The 20,665-nt window shown below is 44.0% G+C and overlaps 1 protein-coding gene across 2 annotated transcripts in view; it reads right to left on the minus strand.

Annotated features, from left to right (window-relative positions):
* Positions 1-2,184: 2,184 nt before the first annotated feature.
* Positions 2,185-20,665, minus strand: part of Cnpy1 (canopy FGF signaling regulator 1) — a 107,062-nt gene continuing 88,581 nt past the window's right edge. For both annotated transcript variants that reach the window (XM_085691102.2, XM_048440190.3), the window contains 3 exons: positions 11,446-11,649; positions 9,664-9,760; positions 2,185-5,769 (listed from right to left, as the gene is read on the minus strand). In XM_085691102.2, coding sequence (XP_085547228.1) covers positions 5,732-5,769; positions 9,664-9,760; positions 11,446-11,649 — 339 coding nt within the window. In that variant the 3' untranslated portion in view covers positions 2,185-5,731. The remainder of the gene's footprint in view (positions 5,770-9,663; positions 9,761-11,445; positions 11,650-20,665) is intronic.

Here is a 20,665-nt window from a genome sequence, read left to right on the forward strand (position 1 = left end):
CAGTGTGAACCTGTATTCTGTCATTTAGTCCCATGTCCCCTACTCCCACCCCTCACCCCTGAGCTCTCACTCCTCTCTGCTGTGTCTCTGCTTGAGAGCATGGGCGCCCGCATCCAGTCTGGTGCTGTTCATCTCAAGAAAGATGCTTCCATCCCACTGGCAGGTACCCACAAGAAACTCGAGCCTCCTAGTTGGCTACAAGAGAAGCACCGCCGGCCTGTGATCAGGCACGGCTTCAGCCCTAGCCCGGGTCAGGTATGGCTTTCCAGGCTAGGACTCCATCACCCACCGGGGGAATGATGGAACTAACTGGCCATCTTTTTGCCCACCATTAGAGAGTCTTGCTTTAAAATGTGCACATTCACACAGGACCCATTCATTTTAGGATATTCATAGTTAATAGGGGCTTTGATTTCATTTAAGGCAGTTGAAGCATCTGCTTTTACTCTAATTACCTGATAATTAGGACCATGTAGGACCTGCATTTGTATCAGAGTTCCCTATCTTAATAGACCTTTTGTTAAATAGAACCAGACAGTCTCTCTCTTAGAGTTGTGCTTCCTTTCATAACCCAGGGGTGGGTAAATGCTTCACCAGTGTCTTCTGGTGAAGATGCCACCTGAATGATGGTTCCCACCAGACTGGCGATTGAAATCTGTTACCACAGTGTCACTTTGGGATCACAGTCTCCCGTTATCAGCTGATTCCAGACAATGTGCTGTGGAGACATTCCCACTCATTCGGAAAGCTGCTAGAAGGCAAACCCTGCACAGAAAATGTCAGGAGGACCTTCTGCTGCTAGAAGGCAAACCCTGCACAGAAAATGTCAGGAGGACCTTCTGCTGCTTGAGGCGCCAGCCTTGCTTTCAGGAAGTTTAAAGTTAGCACCAACATTTTCACTTTGGCCTGACAGGGTCTGAGTTCCAGTCACGCTCAATTAGCGGACACTGGGCCCAGGTATGCGGTGTTTATTCCTCAGGCCATCTCTAGGGGACACTGCAGCCCCCTCAGCAGCTCTTACCCCCCACATTCTGGCTCTTTCCTGCTTAGTGACTGGAGGGAACCACCACCCACTCAGTCACGGGCGTTGCTGGTCCGGCTTCAGCTTTGTGCTGCATTTGGACGAGACAGCAGACCAGACAGAATGTTCTAGATCTGTGTCCTGTGATCCTGGCACATTACAAGATTCTACCTTGTACAGCACTTTGGTGTTCAGCAAGCTAGTATCTGAAAATATTTTGCAGTTCTCTTGCTGTTGTAAGATGGGATTGCTTCTGGTGTAATTTCAACTACTTTTCTCTTTCAGAAATGATTTTGAAGATGATTCTTCAAAATGTGGAGCATAGAAATGCTGTGCTTTCTGTAAGGAGTTAAAAAAATTCCAGAAAAAAAAGCTCCACCTGCATTTCCCATGTCCAAATCTCATTTACTGTCTTGTGCGTTTTAAACTTTGTATCTTATTTTTTCTACTTATTTATCTACCTATACCCCCACCGAACCATGCATCCATCTACATACCCACCCACCTACCGACTAACTAACATCCATCCATCCATCCGTCCATCCATTCACCCATCATCCATTTACCTATCCACGGACCCATCCATCCACATACCTACTCACAGGCCTACCCATCTGTCCATCCATCCATCCATCTATCCATCCATCCATCCATCCATCCATCCATCCATCCATCCATCCATTTATCCATTCATCCATCCATCCATCCATCCATCCATCCATTTATCCATCCATCCATCCATCCATCCATCTACCAAGTATCTCCCTACAATCCACCCTTCTACTCACTTCTGGACTTTCTCAGAGAATCAGGAGCGGAGTGAACCTGACTGACATTTTCAAATCTGTTTCCATACACTTCCCCTCTGAGGCAAACCTCCTGTTGGTGATGAAGAAGCAATAGGAAGTAGATCAACCAATATTGCACAAACACCATCACTATTATCTTTACCACAGGGCAGGCAATGACAAAGCTTGACCACAGCCCCACTGGCAGTGGGACAATGCCATTCCCTGCAGCTCTTCCTAGGTGATTCTTGGGCAGGTCAGTTTTATTTGTTGCATTTGATTTTTTCTATCTACCCTTTTCCTTGTTCTAAACGCAAATAAACTTATAAAGAGAACTATATTATAGGCAGGAAGTCATAATAAAAACACACTGGGTTCTCATAAGTATATTGTTATTGCAATGATTTAATGTACTTACTTCTTTACTGTGTTCACCAAGTACCAAATGATGCTACATGCTGATTGGCCTTTAACATTTCCTTTCTTAAATATTTATTTTATGTATATGAATGACCTGTCTTCACACACACGATGAGCCACCATGTTATTGCTGGAAATTGAACTCAGGACCTGTGGAAGAGCAGCCAGTGGCCCTTAACTACCGAACCATTTCTTCAGCCTCAGCCTTTAACATTTCTAAGTCTTCAATTAGCTCATAAGTTTGTATCAAACTTAAAAGCAGACCACACAAGCATCAAAGATTGGCTTCTCCCCAATATCCCACCTAATCTGAATTTTAAGACTGATACATGGTTTAAACTTTGTTTGTTACATCGAACTATGCAAGTAAGAATAAACACAATGCCAGCTGAGAAACATGACTGAGTTCCCTCTCTGATTATATCTTAGGACTTGTCTAAGTGTTGATGTTTCCTGTTGGGACTTCGGGTCAGTTTGACTCTGTACTCTCTCGTGAAATAGGTTCAGGAGTCTTGGCTTGTTTTTAGCAAATAGCAACCTGCAGAGCGAAGATACAAATCTTGTCTTGGCCAGTTTGATTTGTGGGTTTTGAGCATCCAGGCTTAAGTGATGCTTAATTCACACTCATGGGACTGGATCTCCTCTTTTTGCCTTTTACTGTTCACCCTCTCTTCCTAGGAATTTTAATATTATTTATTTTTTGAGTTCAATCTATCTTGATTTTTGTCAACTCTAAGAAAGTTTCATCATGCAGTTTGGGTGGATTTTTTTTTGTTGTTGTTGTTTTTGCTTTTATTTTAGTGGTGGCAGTGGCCCTCACTGACCTTGCATCTTATTTTGCATTTGGCGTCATTTTAAAGGCAGGAGAGTGGCCAACCAACACAGTTTCTTTCCCCTACTAGTATTATTATTTCCCAGCAATACCTCAGCAAGCACCTCAGAAGAAGCAGGCAGAGAGATCCAGGGCTCTGGGTAATTCTCAACCAAAGTGAGGTTTAATCAGAAACTCAACAAGCTACAGGTATTCACATGACCTCAGCAAGCTTGATATAAAAAAGAATTATGAAAAAATAAGAGTCCTGAGATACCAAAACCACTGTAAGATCCAAGATCCTGTTTGATGAGAAATCCAAATTTGGAAAATTTGAGAAATGAAGAGTCTGATTGCACAAAGGCCCTGCAGGAAACCGAGCCTGAAGTGGGAAATCTCCTTAGAGTCGCTTCTCAGCCTTGAGCCCATGAAGGCAAATTTTAAGAAACAGCATCCTAGAGTACATTTACCAAGAAAGTCCAAGTAAGAAAATGCTAAGAAAGACTTCCTATCTCAAAGGCCAAGTTAATCTTTCAGGTTACAGAAGTAAGATACAGGGGCAAAGACACCATCCCCCTCTTTTGTGGTATTTCCCACTATAGCTCAGGCTACGCTTTAAATAACATTCTCCTCCCTCCTGGGCAGTAGCATCACCTGTTCTTGTATCTTCCTTTCCTTGTCTGTCTGGAGCACAGAATCTCAGGGCTACAGTGTGGACACAGAATCTCAGGGCTACAGTGTGGACACAGAATCTCAGGGCTACAGTGTGGACACAGAATCTCAGGGCTACAGTATGGACACAGAATCTCATGGTTACAGTGTGGACACAGAATCTCAGGGCTACAGTGTGGACACAGAATCTCAGGGCTACAGTGTGGACACAGAATCTCAGGGCTACAGTGTGGACACAGAATCTCAGGGCTACAGTATGGACACAGAATCTCATGGTTACAGTGTGGACACAGAATCTCAGGGCTACAGTGTGGACACAGAATCTCAGGGCTACAGTGTGGACACAGAATCTCAGGGCTACAGTGTGGACACAGAATCTCAGGGCTACAGTATGGACACAGAATCTCATGGTTACAGTGTGGACACAGAATCTCAGGGCTACAGTGTGGACACAGAATCTCAGGGCTACAGTGTGGACACAGAATCTCAGGGCTACAGTGTGGACACAGAATCTCAGGGCTACAGTATGGACACAGAATCTCAGGGCTACAGTGTGCAGCGCAAACTCTCACGGTTGCAGAGGGTCTATAACACCACTAGCCACAGACACATTGCAAAAGCACACTTTCTCAGATTCCAAGATAAACAAGTGACATTAAGACTGAATAATAATAGGGGGAATAAAAAAATAGAAATCTCTTTCCTTCATTTTGGTAAATTTTTACAAAGGTAAGGATTATTCTGGCTGAGGAACCCAGCGAACGACCTGAACAGTATAATTTCTGGCTGTTTTTATAAACAACCATTTTAGATCTTCAGGTACAAAATTTGCCTGTTACCCATGCAAGTCTCACTGACGATGAAAATTTCATTAATTAAACAGGTGTAACCTGTATGCTCACATGCTGAATAATTAAAGTTCAATTCCACTGAATGCAAATTTAGCAGAGACAATAAGAACACGCAGCAGTAACTGTTACTACATTTCGTTACACTGTGGTAAAGGTGAATTTTCTTCCACATCCAAAAATAAATACATAAATAAAAGTCTCACAGAAGAGTGAGAAATCAGGCGGTAGGAAAATCTCCACACTATGATTGGTGAGGGAAAAACGAACCAAGAGAGAGTCAAGCAAGAAAAAAAAAAGCTCAGTGCTGCATCTTTTGAAACCCACTATGACTTAGGCTTGGGAATCATCTGAACTCACAGCGTAACCAGGAAAGATGGCATAATGGCCAGTCACCATGGCACTGACCATTCATGCTCCTTTAGCTATTCACCTGAATCTTTTCATTTATTTTTAATGAATTAACCAATTTTTTTTTTGAGACAGGTTCTCTGTGTAGCCCTGGCTGTCTTGGAACTCACTTTGTAGACCAGACTGGCCTCAAAGTCACTGAGATCTGCCTGCCTCTGCCTCTCAGGTGCTGAGATTTAAAGGTGTGTACCACCACCACCGCCAGGCTTATTCTACTGAATCTTAGGGATAAAGTTCTAAAATTTAACAGTGTCCAGATCTGTAAGACCCATTCCCGATTGAGAGGAGTGGATTTACAAGTACCATACAGAACCTCCCAGAAGAACCAGCTCATGGCATTAGTTGCAAGTGGATGCCTTGAATTTGTAGTCGAGCCAATATTTGAGAAACCAGACCGAGTTCTTTCCAGACAGCAAACCGTATAAGGACATGTCAGACACATTTGCTGTGAAACACTCATACCCACTCTTAAATCCCTACTGACTCTAAGAAATGGCTTCACCTTTTTTCCCACAGCTAAAAGTAATGCACTATTGCCAGCACAGCTTCCATCCAGATATACAGAGGGGTGTTTAGTTTTATAAACTCCTTTCCACCTAAGAGATGACTTGGGGTTTGTCATGATGCCAAGTCAGAGATTTTCAAACCAATATCACGCATGAGACAAGTACAGCAGACACGAGATGAAATCCCTTATCATGGCGGTCACACGACGTGAGGCGCACAGTGACCTTCGGGGCTGTGGCTTCTCTTCTCACTCCTAGGGTTCAGGATCATTGATTGGAGTGCCACACAGATCTGGAAAAAGCGTAAGAGAGTCACTAATGAGTAAATCCCAGGTCAGTGAGTCGTTTTTTTCCTCTACAGAATGCCCACACTGGTGGCAGCACATTTTAAAGCTTTCCTTGCTTAAAAAAAAAAAAAGTAAGTACATGGAAAAGTAGAAAGGAGCACATATTCCACACCCCCACTGGATCCTGAGCCCAGTTTCCAGAAAGATTCACAGGCCATCCAAACTGCCCTCATCTCATCTTCCAGTCTTTAGAACCAAGCATCTCTTGAGATCCCCACAGGTGCGAGAGTATTGTAGGGAGATACAAGCAGGGTGTTTCACAGTGAGAATGAGTGAGGATGCTGGCAGAGACCTTGGGAGGCACTAGCTATTTTGACTCACATTGCTTTAGCTATGTGACTTATTTGAAATATGCTAGCCTTTGAGAGTCATGATTTTTTATGTGGTGTTAGAAGCTAAGTTTTCCCTCTCAGGTTAAGAAGTCATATAAAATTAAGGATATTCGTCCACTTAAATGTTGGCTGACTATTTCTAGATGCTTGCTATATTACACCGTGGTTAAGATGTTTCTAAGTGTCATGGTTGAATATTAGCACAGAGTGATTAATATAGAGTACCCTTAGGTTTCCATTTAGATCCTTCCATCTCCAGGACACCAGGGTAGCCATTCATTTACAATCCCCAGCCGTGTGTCCTCTACCTTGTATGGACACAGTTGTAGTCTGAGTCACGTTCTATATCACATCATGGTTTCAGTCATCTTGATTTCAAGATATCAAAATGACTCTCAGGAGATGCAGGTGATTTAGGCCACAAGAAGATGCCATTGGAAAACATAGGGAAGTTACTTCTTTTTCTTTTTCCTTTGGTCTATTAAAAAAGAGACACGAGGACTAAGCCTGACTCCTCTGCCTTATACCACGAGCAGAGTGTGCTCAGTGACCTTTCTCCTACCCAGTGAGCGACAACTCAGCGGCACCCACAGATCCGAGCAGCGCCCTCCCTCACTGAGATCTTCCCCACCCATTAGGTAACACCAATGCCTATGAGGCTCTCACTGCTGTGGTACTTCATAATTCAAACCCAGACACCCCCTGACATAGACAGGCCTTCTCCATCACTCCCCATGTGTGCTTGCACGTGCGGGTGAATGACTAAGCCTTGACACATTGAAGAGCTGGACTGTGTCCTCATCTGCTCTGCTCCAGAGAAAGGGAGGCAATCTAGACAAAGCAGGCAAGAGTAAAACTCATACGGACCGTGTGTATGTTAGGTATGGAAAGTAAGCTTCCAGCAAATCTCTAGTCCTAGAAACATCTATTTTCTAAATAATTATTTTTCGCCCTGTGAGCAATCGACGAGTGTTTCTTAATTCTCAGGATGGCGTCTTCCATGTGGTGTACTCCCCACTCCATGTACACACTTACGTACAGAACACAGCCCTGAGACCCGGTTTCCACTGCTGAGATAAGGCCACAGCAAAGCTGGTGCCTAACACAGGGCACACCGAATCTCTGAAATATAGCTGGTACTTTGCTCTGGTAGAAAGGCCATTGTGCTGTGCTGTAGATGACACTTTAAGGCACCAGGAGTGAATTTTTCTGTGACATGAATGTCACATGCCATGGGACTCTGGAGTCATCCCCTGTGTTAAATCACAGCACCTCCTTTGTTACGTTTGCATTCACTGGAGTTTATTTGCTAATTTGTTTTTCTTGAGACGAAGTCCACGTAGCCCAGGTTAGCTCTGTGGTGTGGTGAGGGGTGTGTGTGTGTGTGTGTGTGTGTGTGAGAGAGAGAGAGAGAGAGAAAGAGAGAGAGAGAGAGAGAGAGAGACATACTCCCTGTGTGTATGTTGGAGGTCAGGTAATTGTACACTAGCCAATAACTACTCCATGAGTATACACTCCATACAAGATGCTATCATGAGAATGGGGGAAACACTCACCTATTGCTTTTAGGGAGACAAATAATTATTTAGAGAAGAAATACCTCTAGAACAAGAGATTGGGCTGGCAGCTTGGCCTTTGTATCATTGGATGTTGTTTTAACTTTCTCTGGCAATAATTTATGTCAGTCTGAAAGAACAGTCTACCTTGTTTTCAAGGTGTTAGCCTGCTTCAGTAGGGGCAAAGGTGCTCAGTCTCTGGTAAACACGAAGTTGCCCCAGTTTTTGGCTTAGGTATAAGCTGCTGTATCCATCACAAGCTTTGTGAAGAAGCCCAGCCCAAAAGAGCTCTATCCACTATGCTGCCCAAGCACAGCAGCGGCCTTTGGCTCTACACAGCCCAGCTGCTGGCAGGAAGGAGCTGAAAGGCGACCAAATGCAGTCGTCTGGTGTTCGCTGTTACATTAGCAGCCCTATATGTCTCTCTTAGGTTTATCCTCCACGCTTATATTTTCATTTTTATTTCCAATTACACCTATACAGAAAATGAAGAGGGGGTGCTAACATTTCTGAAACTGAGTCAGATCACTGAACCTGGGAGCAGTCTTCCCTCCCTAGAATCTTAATTCAGGTCAGTGACTCCGAGAAACAGTGGCTGACACCCCTTCAGGTATTTCTGGAATGGATGCAGTCATCTCTGGTGTCTATCATAGGCGACTTCAGGTGTTTTAGGTTATTTCTAGGGAAAACTAGCAAGCATATTTCAAATCTTGCTCATTGTATGTGCACTACTAGATAAGCATACACTTAACACAACCGAAATGACTAAAAGTCTTTCTTTGGGAAGCAAGGCTTTGAACTTGTGTGAATGTCACAATTCCATCATTATATAACAATATGAAACATCTTAGACTATCAAACAATCCTCTCAATGTTATTTTACTGCATTTTTCTACAAGCTCCCACAAAAATAGACTTTTAAATAGAAAGCAACCTTATTGTCTGCTCAAAGTGAGAAAACAAACTATCGTTAGTGTAAGCTATGTGACCGTCTTATCTAGAAACTTTTAATGACATCAATATATAGCTATAAGCACACAGTGATATTCCTTCAAGGACTTGAGCACCACATTTGATATATCAGTGGCAAAAAATATGCTCTCTGTGAATATCTGCCGAATTTGACCTCAAGCTTTTGCATGGCTTACAGGGCACTATAGTAGGTTACAGTATTGTCTTCATATAAACTCATTCCTTTTCTGCCTAGGACAGCTGAGAAGCCCTGAAAAACAGACTCACTCTGTTCTCATCTCTGTCTAAACATGTGTCAGAATGAGGGCAGAGGTGTGTTTGAGCAGACCGAGGAGGGGCTGGCCATCACAGGCTTTACCTTGGTATACAGTAGATAATGTTCTACTCATTTTTTCTTAGCTTCTAAGTGGGCATACATGTGTCTAAAATATGAAGCAAGTATTATTTAACCACGTTGAGACGGTAAAAAAATGTTTTAGGTATAGATACTTAGGTTAAAGAACCTGAAAAAAATATTCATTATAACCCTCAAACCAAACAAGCAAAAAAAAATGCTTTTTCTTTCAAAATAAAAATCTCACCCTCTGTTGTTAGGACAAATACTTAAGCTATTAAAAGCACATCCCTTCCTGGGCCAGGATAGAAAAATCTAACATCTAAGACTCTAAAATTAAAGCCATGGGCTTTGGGGTCACCCAGCTCTGAAAAATAGTGGGTAGAATAACAACTAAAGTTGAGTCTGAATTCTAAAGGAAAAAAAAACAGAGAAAGAAAGTCAGCAGGGGAGACTTCTGCCTGGGTTTTAGTAGCTCTGCTTTCTGGCATAGGAGTCCTGTTCCCAGAAGCCTTGTGTGGGAGCTGAGTGGAGCTGAGCCCGGCTGGCAGGGAGGCAGCCTGGCTAGGCTGCAGATAAGCTGTGCTAGGCGGAGTGAGATCGGGTGGGTGAGGCTGGGAGCGCGTGTTACATCAGACACAGTACCTGATTTTTCACTGCACAGCATGTCAGCAAGATGGTGTGCCTCCTGGGCGATGAGTGCGAAAATCTCATCCTCATACTTTTCAATGATGGCTTCGCACTGCAGAAACACAATAGTAACACGTGTGAGCAGAGGCACACGGGCAGGACCTCTTATTAGCACAGACTTAGCGACATTTTAGTAGTGGAACACAGGAAAGCATGTAACCAAGGAAGTTCATTTTCCTGGCCCCTTTGGTTTGATACATCATTGCACAAGAGTAACCTTCCTCTAGGAATGCTAATTGTATCATTTTCCTGAGACTTAACTAAATGATTACTTTGTTGGAAAACCTCAGAGGGGGAGGAAGAGGAGAAGGAAGAAGGAAAGAAAATGGCTGGCTATGTTTGTTTCTACTCGTGTCTGGAGAGCCACTGCAGACAGGAAGGAACCGAAAGCTTTCCTCTCCTATTTCCTTCAACATTTTAATGACCACGTCTCCTGGAAATGGATGTATGAGTTTCCTTACAATTTAACAGAATAACTCACTTTGTGGTTTGAAAATTTGAAATAACTGAGGCTCCTCAGCCATCATAACAATTGCACCTCCCATCACTGGGGAAGTTTCTCTGTAGACCCTGAGGACTGGAGCTCAAGTCCTGCATTTGCTTTCCAAAGCAAATAAAAAATAAAACAAGTTGACACTTCAGGCAGGAGGAAGCATGAATTTACCGTGGGGTCTGAAAGTGTTAAATTCTGCCTGGAGTGTGTTTCTCCCATCAAGAACTTCCAGGCGGCCTTTTTTGGAATTGTGGGTTACTGATGGCCATCCACTGGAGACGTGCAAATCATCTCCGAGTTCATTAAGCAAGATGCTAAGAATTTTAAATGGCATTTAAAAATATTTAAATTCCACTATAATATGTTTATTTAAAACCTGTGAAAGACAAACACACTCACATCACCATCCAGGTTCCATGGGGCTTTTAGCCTTGAATTATTGCCCTCACTTTTTAATTAAAATGAAATCTCCAAATGTCAGCTACAGCCCCATGTTGGGGTTGCAGCATGCCTGACATTTTGGCCACTGTGTGAACTTAATGCATTTTTTAAAAACAGTTCTGCCCATTACTGTATGATTCAACAGTATTAAATAAGGGGAACTGCATTGCAACTTATTTTGCCAGGCACAACGTACTAAGCCAGAGGCCAACTTTTTTGTAAAATCAACTTTATACCGAAGGAAATGTGGGATTGTGCTCTTAACCCTAAGGCTTGGTGTAGCCTAGCCTGAGCAACAAAACCTGAATTAACTGGAGGAAAACATTCTCCTTGAGAAGCCTGTGGGGGATAGAGGAGAGGATCTTGGAGACTACCACTCCAACACTGAGCTATAAATACTTAAAAAGGACTCTTGGCCTCCATTCAGATTTCAGTCTAGAAACCACAACCTCTGCCCTTCCTTAGGTGAAAGTCTGAGCCGCAGTCTTCAAAACAAGACAGGCTGAGGTCACCCCATACCAGCAGAATGTCCTGATAAACAATGTGCAAATGGTACCAGACAGGGGACAAGGCACCATCCATAAAACCCCTTTCAGTCTCCCCACTGATCACCGAAGGCTGCCACGATCCCTGAGATGCCTCCCAAGCCAAATTCCTAAGCTTTCAGTTAAGACTTAAGCAGTGGGGCTGCGCAGAACACTCGGGCACGTAAATGTACCTGATTGTCCACTGCTCATCAGCGGCTCATGAGCAGCCACAGGCAGGAAAAGGAGACCCCAACAGACTCTTAGGAGGGTGCTTACCGCGAATTTCAAAGGTTTGAAGGCATCAGAATAAAAGAAGAACTTTTTATATTCTTTGTATATTTTGTCTCCCTTTCTCGGAGCGTATCTCCTGAAATACTTCTGCTTGGTCACTGGGTCGTCCTCCAGCTGGTAATCGTTCATTCGCATACACACTTTATCCAAAAGGTCCACGAGGAACGCCTCGGACTGGGCCAGGGGAACCTACAAGAAGAACAGAACCAGCCAGGACACTTGCCTACGCACACGCGAGTCCAGTGAATGCCTGGAAGGTCGGCTCCCCAATGGAAAGCAGCAGCACCGTTCTTTATGTAGCTTAAAGAAAGCTTAAATTTTAGCGAGAAAAATAATATGCTTGTCAGTGGACAGTAAGAAACTGAACAACCTAGGAACTGTATGTATAGATGTCATTTTAAAAAGTTGAGTAGAGGCTGAAGCACAGAAAATGGGAGGAGACGGGGGCGTCCATAGCGCATCAGTTCTGTGGGGAAGCCACACTTCTGCCCATCCCATGTCGCACTGCCCCCTGGCCTTCCGGGAATCTTGCGGCGGCTGTGCCGGGTCTACGCCGAGGTGATCGTAGGTAGCGGGACCCGGGGCGCCTCTGATAGGCCCAGGCTTGCTCTGGGAACAGCTGGCGCGCGTCCCGGGCGCCCCTTTCCCTCCCGGACCTGCCAGGGCGCGCTGGGCTCCGTGCCACCACCTCCGCCCCGGGCGCGGGTCAAAGAGCACCCCGCGCCCTTGGAAACCGAGACAAAACCTCGTGCGGCGTCTAGACGGGTCAAGGTGCAGGAGGCCTGGTCCCCGCGGCTCCTTCCGGAAGGGGCGTGGAGCCGCCAAGGGCGCCCGGCCCGGCCCGCGGCTTTGCGCGCTTTCTCCCTCTCCACCCTCTGCTGATCAAAGAAGGAAGTTTGCATGACAACCGCACTGAAAGGGGCTGCATGACAAATGAACTCGGTTTCTGCGGTGTTGATATATCCAGCCCCCATTGTCCCTTTTCACACGCAGTGTGAACCCTTCCGGTGCCAACGACTGCGCGACATTCACAGGCGCGCTCAGGGCGCACAAAGGGTCCCGGTGCTTCCCCGCCATCTGGCCGCAAAGCCGATCTGCAATTAACATGAAAGCGCGGGCAGCGTGGTCCGTGAGGAACAACACCCCCAGGTCGCCGCCGCCTCCAGCGTCCACCAGAAACCGACCCTGGGAGTGCGCTTCTGCGGAGCGCAGGAACCGCACGCCAGGACCGCGCCCGGTCACCGCCCCGCACCTGCTGCGGCCCAGGTGAACCTCAGGCCAGCAGGAACTCTCAAGGCCCTGACTTTGCAAAAACAATTAAGTAAAAACGTCTGCGAACTAAAATGAGAACACGCCACAGCAGGTGTCAAGTTCTTCAAATTCACCAAAATATATACAAATATATTGAATAAACGAACATTCTACAAGGGCACTTTCAATCACAACTGGCATTTTATTTAAGTTTTTCAAACTTTCTAAATTGCAAAAGAGAGATTCACAGGTTTACTAACTCAGCTGAAAATCGAGTAGCTCATGGCCACTTCGGTAAACTTGGCGTGGGAGTGGGGCACAGGGAAAGGTAAGAGTTCCGCAAAATGGAATTCTTACGTTAATGACTCTAGGCGAGCCTTTAACACAAAGTCTGGCCGGCGTTTTCAGTGGTGCCAGTGTGCTGAGCGTCTTTCCCTAATTGACACATATAGATGGCAGTTTCTAGTTGTCCACAAAGAAGGATTTTAAGTCACAGCGAAGGGTGAGATCGTTAACAAAAACAAAACAAAACAAAAACCCTAATAGCAATCGGGAAATCCACTCTTCTTCCCTACCCCATCAGAAAAGAAACAAGACTCTATGCATGGGGGTGGGGCAGGGCTTTGGGGGAGGACCCAGGATGGGGAAGAGGACCCTGGGAAACCCAGTCCTGTTACCAGGCCAAGACGGTCCTCTCACACTAAGCGTTTCTAGTCGCTTCCCTAGAAACTGTTTTGTTTTTCTTCCCATTTCAAATTGACTTAATATTCTGAGCTGTGTCAAGAAGATTGCTGAGCCTTGTAAGTCTGAGGCAAAGTCATGGAAGCCTCCTCCACGTTACTTTTGAGAACTTTGACTAAATTTTCCTGGATTGCACTTTTTGTAAAAAGTCCCCCACAGTGTGCATAACTGTGAGTTGTTTTTGGATGCTGTGTGTGTGTGTGTGTGTGTGCGCGCGCGCGCGCGTGTTTCTACAATCTTTTTTTAAAGTCTGAAGATTGACAGGTTTTGAATAGCCTTAGCTAGTTAGTCCTTTGCAGGAGTCTTTAAAACCAGGCGCACTTGCTGGCTGAAATCTTTCAGGACACTGTAAGCTCCTCCGGAAAAGGGAAGGGAGCCTTCCCAACATGAGGATGCTGAGGTCATTTTACGGAAGACTCTTCAAATCTTAAAATCCCCAAGCACTGAATATTGGAAAAATATTTTAAAAAAAGAGGTTTCTCATCACAGTTCTTTATACATGCATTAAAACTTACATTAATATGATTCCACTCAATGAACCACCTTTAGTAAATTTAAAGACTGTTCATAGAATAATTTATCCCCCCCAAAAATTTGTTCCGATTCTAAGAATGCATTAGTACTGAGACAAGTGGAATAAGAACCAAGTCTTTCTTTGTACACAGTGAAGGTTTTGAATGGAACTTGTCAATAAAGCGACTCCCTTTGTGATCTTCCAGGAACCTCGCCTCCGCCAAGCAAGGACTGTCTCAGAGATACTAGCCTCATTAAAATATGAATGGAAAGGGCCATAGTCTCCACCGCTGTGTCAGTACAGAACCCGCTCAGGCTTCTCCAACAGTTTTCTTGCTGATTTATGGCGACTCCCATAGAATGTTAGAAATGTAAAGTGATCCAATATCGTGTCCTCACTATCCTGGGGAACCTGAAAGCAAACCCAACATCTCCCAGTTTCACCTATAAGTCCCGTGTGGCATATGCACTGTCCAGACCCCACCCCACCACCTTAGGCTTCTCCTAACCACTGGCCTGTGAAGTGAGCAAGGGGAAGGGGCATACGAGGTGCCAGACCACAATTTTGAAACGGAAGCAAAGTTCTGGCTTGGGTTTCTCCTGGAGTCTGCAACGAGGGAGTTCCTTACAGACTTCTATGACTACACTTTAATAACGGCCAATTACAGCATGCTCCATGTTTTTTCATTACTGTGTCTCTGTTAATCGTGTAGCAAATTTCTTGCTTGATAGCTATCACAACCAGGCAGGAATACAATTATGTCACAGCACAATGGACGTGGAGACGCTAGTAGTGATGCGTCCCCTCTCTGCCATCACAAGCCTGACAGTCGCCAATAAACTTCATTCATCTTCATGACTGTTTTGTAGTTTTCCTTCAGACATGAAGCTGGCACTTAACCTGCTTAGTGGCTGATCATTTCTTATTGTTGCAAAGATTTTCCTCTCTCGAGGGTTGGTTAATGCAGCAATTATAAGGACTTTGTCGCAAACATTGGATCCAGTTTAACTGCTAACTTTCCATCCGTAAAGAATGGAACCACCAGTGATATTGGCTTAAAGTCAATATTTACGTGCAAAAAGTGACAGCTGCTCACCTTAGGCTTGGGTTCAGAAACTCTGTGAGCTGATGAGGTACATAATTAGCTTCTATGTTAATTAACTGCTATGAGTTTGTTGTATGACACTCCTTCGTACAATATGTAAATTGGTTGACTGTTTGGTTTCATTAAACAATATGATTACAAATCTGAAGGAATTCATTTTGATGAGAAATAATAAAAGTTGATGGATTTCCAGCTATGTATGTATGTATGTATATATATATATTTGTGTGAGAGTTATATAAACATATAAATATAACTGGAAATTTTATATAAAGCTATATGGGGGAGTCACATCCAAACCCAACTGATAAGAGCTTTTTTTTTTTTTCCTGATAGCCTAATTTTGAAGAGTAACTGGAGCATCACACAATTCTCAGCACTGGTGCTTCAAGATTCCTCAAACTTCCTGACTGGACAGGTAGGCCTGTGAGCAACCGCTACAGCATCCTTGCTTTCGAGAAAACCATTTCTTACCATCTGAATGATGGAAACAAGCCATTCTGATTTGAAAGGCTATATTTGCAAGTGTTTTCTGTCCTTATCATTAGAGTATGAGGGTTACGGATTAGTAACATATATTCTCAAGGAGTTGAAAATTGGTAGCAAAATGAGAACCCTGTGATTTAGGGGAATCTCCCCTCCAGACTTCAGGCACATTTTTTTAATTCTGGAGTTATCTTCAACTAACAATGACAGGAGAGAATAGAAAAGAACCATACCACGGGTCAGCATTAATGATCATGGAGTGGGGGAGGGTTCATCTAACTCAGCTTCTCAAGATAAAAAATAAACATCTTTCTTTCATTATGAAATATTAAATTTTTGCCACTATTAGGTTTATCGTTTTTTAAAAAATACTCTGCTTTAAAAAATAGTTTTTTTAAAAACCAATAAAGTTTTGAATGTATTAGGTAAAATAAAAAGCATAGCTATCCATACAAAATGCAGCCAATTTCCAACCTCTGTGAAGTCCTGAAAGCAAAGGCTCAGGCACAGTTCACTATGCGCCTCACTTCGTGCGGCACTTAGTGCAGTATGGAGAGTCTGCGGCTTTAAAAGCTCCTGACCGGAGAAAGCCAGAGCACCCACCAGGGCAGTTGCAGACCAGAGCAGGACAAGACTCAGTTTATTTAAGGCTGAGGAAAGCTGGAGATTAGCCTGGGCTACATTGTAAGTTTCTGGGTAGCCTAGACTACAGTGCTCTGCCTCAAAAGATCAAAATTTAAATAGAAAAAATAATTTTTTTATTCATTTACCAAATAATTACTAGGCCCTATCTATACTGTAGGCAAACACATTTGCCAAATATGTTTAAAAAACATATTATTGTTTTATTTTATGTGTATGAGTGTATGCATGTCTGTGTACCACATGTGTGGCCACAGAGGGCAAAATTATGAGCTGCTATATGTGTCCTGGAAAATAAACGGAGTCTGCTGAAAATGCAGCCAGTGCTCTTGACTGCTGAGCCATCTCTCCAGCTCCAAATAAAGATCTTCTTAAAGACTCTTCATGATTCTGTGGTGTGGGAAGTCCTCTGTCAATGTGTTGCTTTTATTGGTTAATGAATAAAGCTGTTTCGGCCAGTGGCTTAGCAGAATAGGGCAAGGTGGGAGTTCCAAGCAGATAGAGGATAGAAAGAGTAGGTGGAGTGAGTGAGAAGCCATGTAGCCCCACTGGAGACAGACGCCAGACACAGACACCGGATGGAACTTTACCCAGTAAGCCACAGCCATGTGGCGATACACAGATTAATAAAAATGGGTTAACTTAAGATATAAGAGCTAGCTAGTAATACGCTTAAGTGATTGACCAAACAGTATTGCAAATAATATAGCTTCTGTGTGATTCTGATTTTGAGTCTGAACATCTGGGACCAAAGGAACAGCCCCCATCAACAACTCTGAATTAATTATATGTTCCCAATGGACATCAGCTGGTGGTAGTCTGGCCATGTGTATGGTGTGGCTGCCAGAGATTGCCCAAGCACTGCTGCTGCTCCTTGACTTATAGATGCCTTCCTGTAGGCAGAGCATCTCTGTGTCCTGACAGCCGCTCCCAAATAACCACACTGAGACTTATTATTAATTATAAATGCTCTACCAATAGTTCAGGCTTGTTAAACTAGCTAACTCTTACATTTTAAATTAATCCATATTTCTTATCTACATTCTGCCACCTGGCTTGGTACCTTTTCTCAGTATGGTAAGTTCATCTTTTTCTCTCTTAGTCTCCTTGAGATTCTCAGATTCCTCCTCTTCTTTGTACTCTCTTTTTGTCTGTAAGTCCCACCTTACCTCTACCTGTCCACCTCTTGGTCAGTCAGCTTCTTTATTAACCCAATTACAGTGACATATATTCACACACCTTCCAACTGAAACTTGTCTTTCAGTATTTTGTTCCTGCAAATTATCTCTGTGGTTGCCCAGCTGTCTGCTAACACAGCTCTGCCAAATGTGATCCAATGTAGACAATGGACAGAGGTACATCTGGGAGTCTGCTATGGCATCATTCAGCTTTGTCTTTTGCCTGCCACTGCTCATGGCAAGGAAGTGGTGAGATTGCCAGGTGAAGACTCGGAAGTCTAAGACGAAGAAGGTCTGGGACTTGAGTGATGAATTAAAATGTGTCACTTCCACATAGGGAAAGCATATACACATCTATGTACGTATCCGTAGACATGCCTCACACACACATGTAGGTATGCGACACACACATATACATGTGCTAACACACATCCAACACATTTGAACACACACACACGCACATGCACAAATTATGTAGAGAGCACCAGTTGGCCTCTTAGCTAACAATAAATCTGAGGGCACTGCAAGGCTGGCTGGCTTTTGGGTGGGGCTAGTGACTGCAGGCAGAATGCTTGCAGCAGACTGCTGGAGTCTCCCCACACTCAGCGGAGTCCATGATCGCCTCCACACCGCCATCCTGGCCTCAAGCCCTCAGTTCGCAGGGCTCTTTCATACCTAAGAACCAGCCTGTGTTCTGTGAATGAGTGGCTAATTCCCAGCCTCCAGCCGAGCCTGAGGACACCAGAAGTTGGAACAGGGCCTTTTTACATTCTTTTTTGTTATGTTCCTGTGCTATTCGTTTCCCTGCCCAAGGGACCTAGGGACAGCAGGGTTTCTGGGCATTCAGGTCACTAGCATGAGCCCTGATCCCCTTCACTCGATAGGAATCTTGGTAGGCAGACTGAGCAACTTCCCTAGGCCACCCACATAATCCTGCCTCTTGGCAGACTATCTTTGTAAGTAAAAGCAGAAAGCAGATGGAGAAGAGGGCTCAGATTGGGCTGAATCGAGACCTTTCTGCAGTATAGTGGAGTTAGCCTCTTTACAAAGGCCAGCTTTGTGTCCTGATTCCTGAAGGTCATAGAAAGAAAGCTCACTTCTCTCCTTCCTCCCTTTCTATCTATCTATCCATCTATCTACCCATCTATCCATCCATCTATCTATCTATCTATCTATCTATCTATCTATCTATCTATCTATTACCTATCAATCACCCTATTATCTAATTATCTATCACCTATCAATTAATCATCTATCAATCTATCTATTCATCTAATCTATCATCTATTTATATATATTATATGTTTATATAATATATAAATATTTATCTATTTATTTACCACCTATCATCTATCTATTATCTAGATAGATATCATCTATCTATCATCTATTAATCACTCCATCATCTATCAATCTATCTACCTATCATCTATCAATCGATCTAATCTATCATCTATCAATCTATTTATCTATCATCTATCTACCTGTCATTTATCTAGATTCTATCTATCTATCTATCTATCTATCTATCTATCTATCTATCTATCTTTATTTCTTAAAATTTGCCTGTACAGCCTGGCTGACTCAGCCTTCCAAGTGTTTCCATTTCCGTTCTAGGCACCAGGCTTGGCTGAGACAGTTTTCTTTAAAAAACATTTTTTTAATATGAAGAGTAACATTTTCATTTTATTCCTTTTCAAAAATCCAAAAGGATTAAAAGCAAAAAAAAAATGAGGAAACTAAGGTTAACACCTAACCCAGACCTCAGGTCTGAAGGCTCTTCTAGAATTCTTTGTGACCTGATTGAGACAACTGTGACCTCTATCAAAGCCATGACTGTACGGGAGTTCCACTGCTTGGCCCTCAGTGTGGCCAGCCATGTCTGCCTCAGGAGATTCTCTCTCAGGGAGATGACCTGGCAATTCTCTCTGCCTTGACAGCACTCCTGCACTGTGGTGGCACCTTGTTGTCTGGGCATGGTCCAGTGTCCTTGAGTTCTATTTCTCAACCAACCTCAGCAGCCCTTTTCTTGTCATGAACCCATTAAAGGGCAGAGTGGGGCTTAGGTGAAGGCTGGATGGTGTTCTCCCAAATTCACACCCCAGGGCCTTAGAACATGACATATCTATAGATCGAATCTTTGAAGAGGAAACCAAGGCTAAGCGATATATTTGGGGGTGGCCTTTCTCTGTTGTGTATATATGTTTCCTTACAAGAAGAGGAGATTGGAACCAGTTGTGGTGGCACACACCTTTAATCTCAGGCACTCAGTAGACAGAGGCAGGCAGTTATCTATGAGTTCGAGGTCAGCCTGATTCATATAGTGAGTTCCAGGCTACCCAAGGCTATCTATTGAGACCCAGTCTCAAAAAATAAAACAAGATGAAGAGGAGGAGATTCAGACACAATACACAGAGGGAAGACACAGAGAGAAGACAGCATCCATAAGAGAGGGAAGACAGAGGGCTAGCCCTGCTGCACCCTCAACTCCTCCCACTTCAGGAAAGCTGACTAGGGTATTATCTGTGAGACTTTGTTATGGGGACCTAGCTAACACACATGGATCCTGACAGCCCAGCTCCCACCTTGCTGAATATAATCCAGGCCCAGCACACTGAACAAATCCAAGGGTTAGGTGATAGTGGGCTGAAGAGACAGCTAGCTATCCAGGCCAAGTCCTAGGAAGGCACTACTTGCCTTATGAAGCTCTGAAATCCTCCACCAGTGTAGTCTGGTGGGGAAGGAGCCTTGGGTTGGGGAGTGGCCTAAATGCAAGAATCTAGTTAGACTATACTTATCCAACTGTGGATAAGGCTGCCAGGGACCTTTGGTCTTCCAGAATTCTCTCTGTCAATGGGGCCATGGCAACACCATTTTGTGTATCTGATGAAACATTCGACTAGCCAGGTGCACTGACAAAGGTAGAGTCTTGACAGTCTCTGCTGATGGCGCAGACTGCATTAGAATTTGCACACTTTAGTGACACAAATTTCAGGAGAGTGGGGTGCCTCTGTGCTCTTCACAGACAAGTGGTAGGGAGGGGATGCCATTCCCTGCATCCTGACAAGAATAGTTGGGGGTGAGTTCTAGTCAGCACACAGCCACCCTCTGTGCCCCAAAGCTCTCACTGGGAGTGTCTTCTCCCTTCCTCTTCAGCTTCTCAGGGTGTGAGAGTTTCTGGGATGGGTGTCAATCATTGGTTCCCAAGCGTTTCCTGGGACCAGCATTGGCTTTCCATGAGGTTCTTAGGCACATCAGTCTGTCAGAGCAGAAGGGTAGGAGACGCTG

The sequence above is a fragment of the Myodes glareolus genome, chromosome 6 (genome assembly GCF_982192425.1).
Source record: "Myodes glareolus chromosome 6, mMyoGla1.1, whole genome shotgun sequence".
NCBI lineage: Eukaryota > Metazoa > Chordata > Mammalia > Rodentia > Cricetidae > Myodes > Myodes glareolus.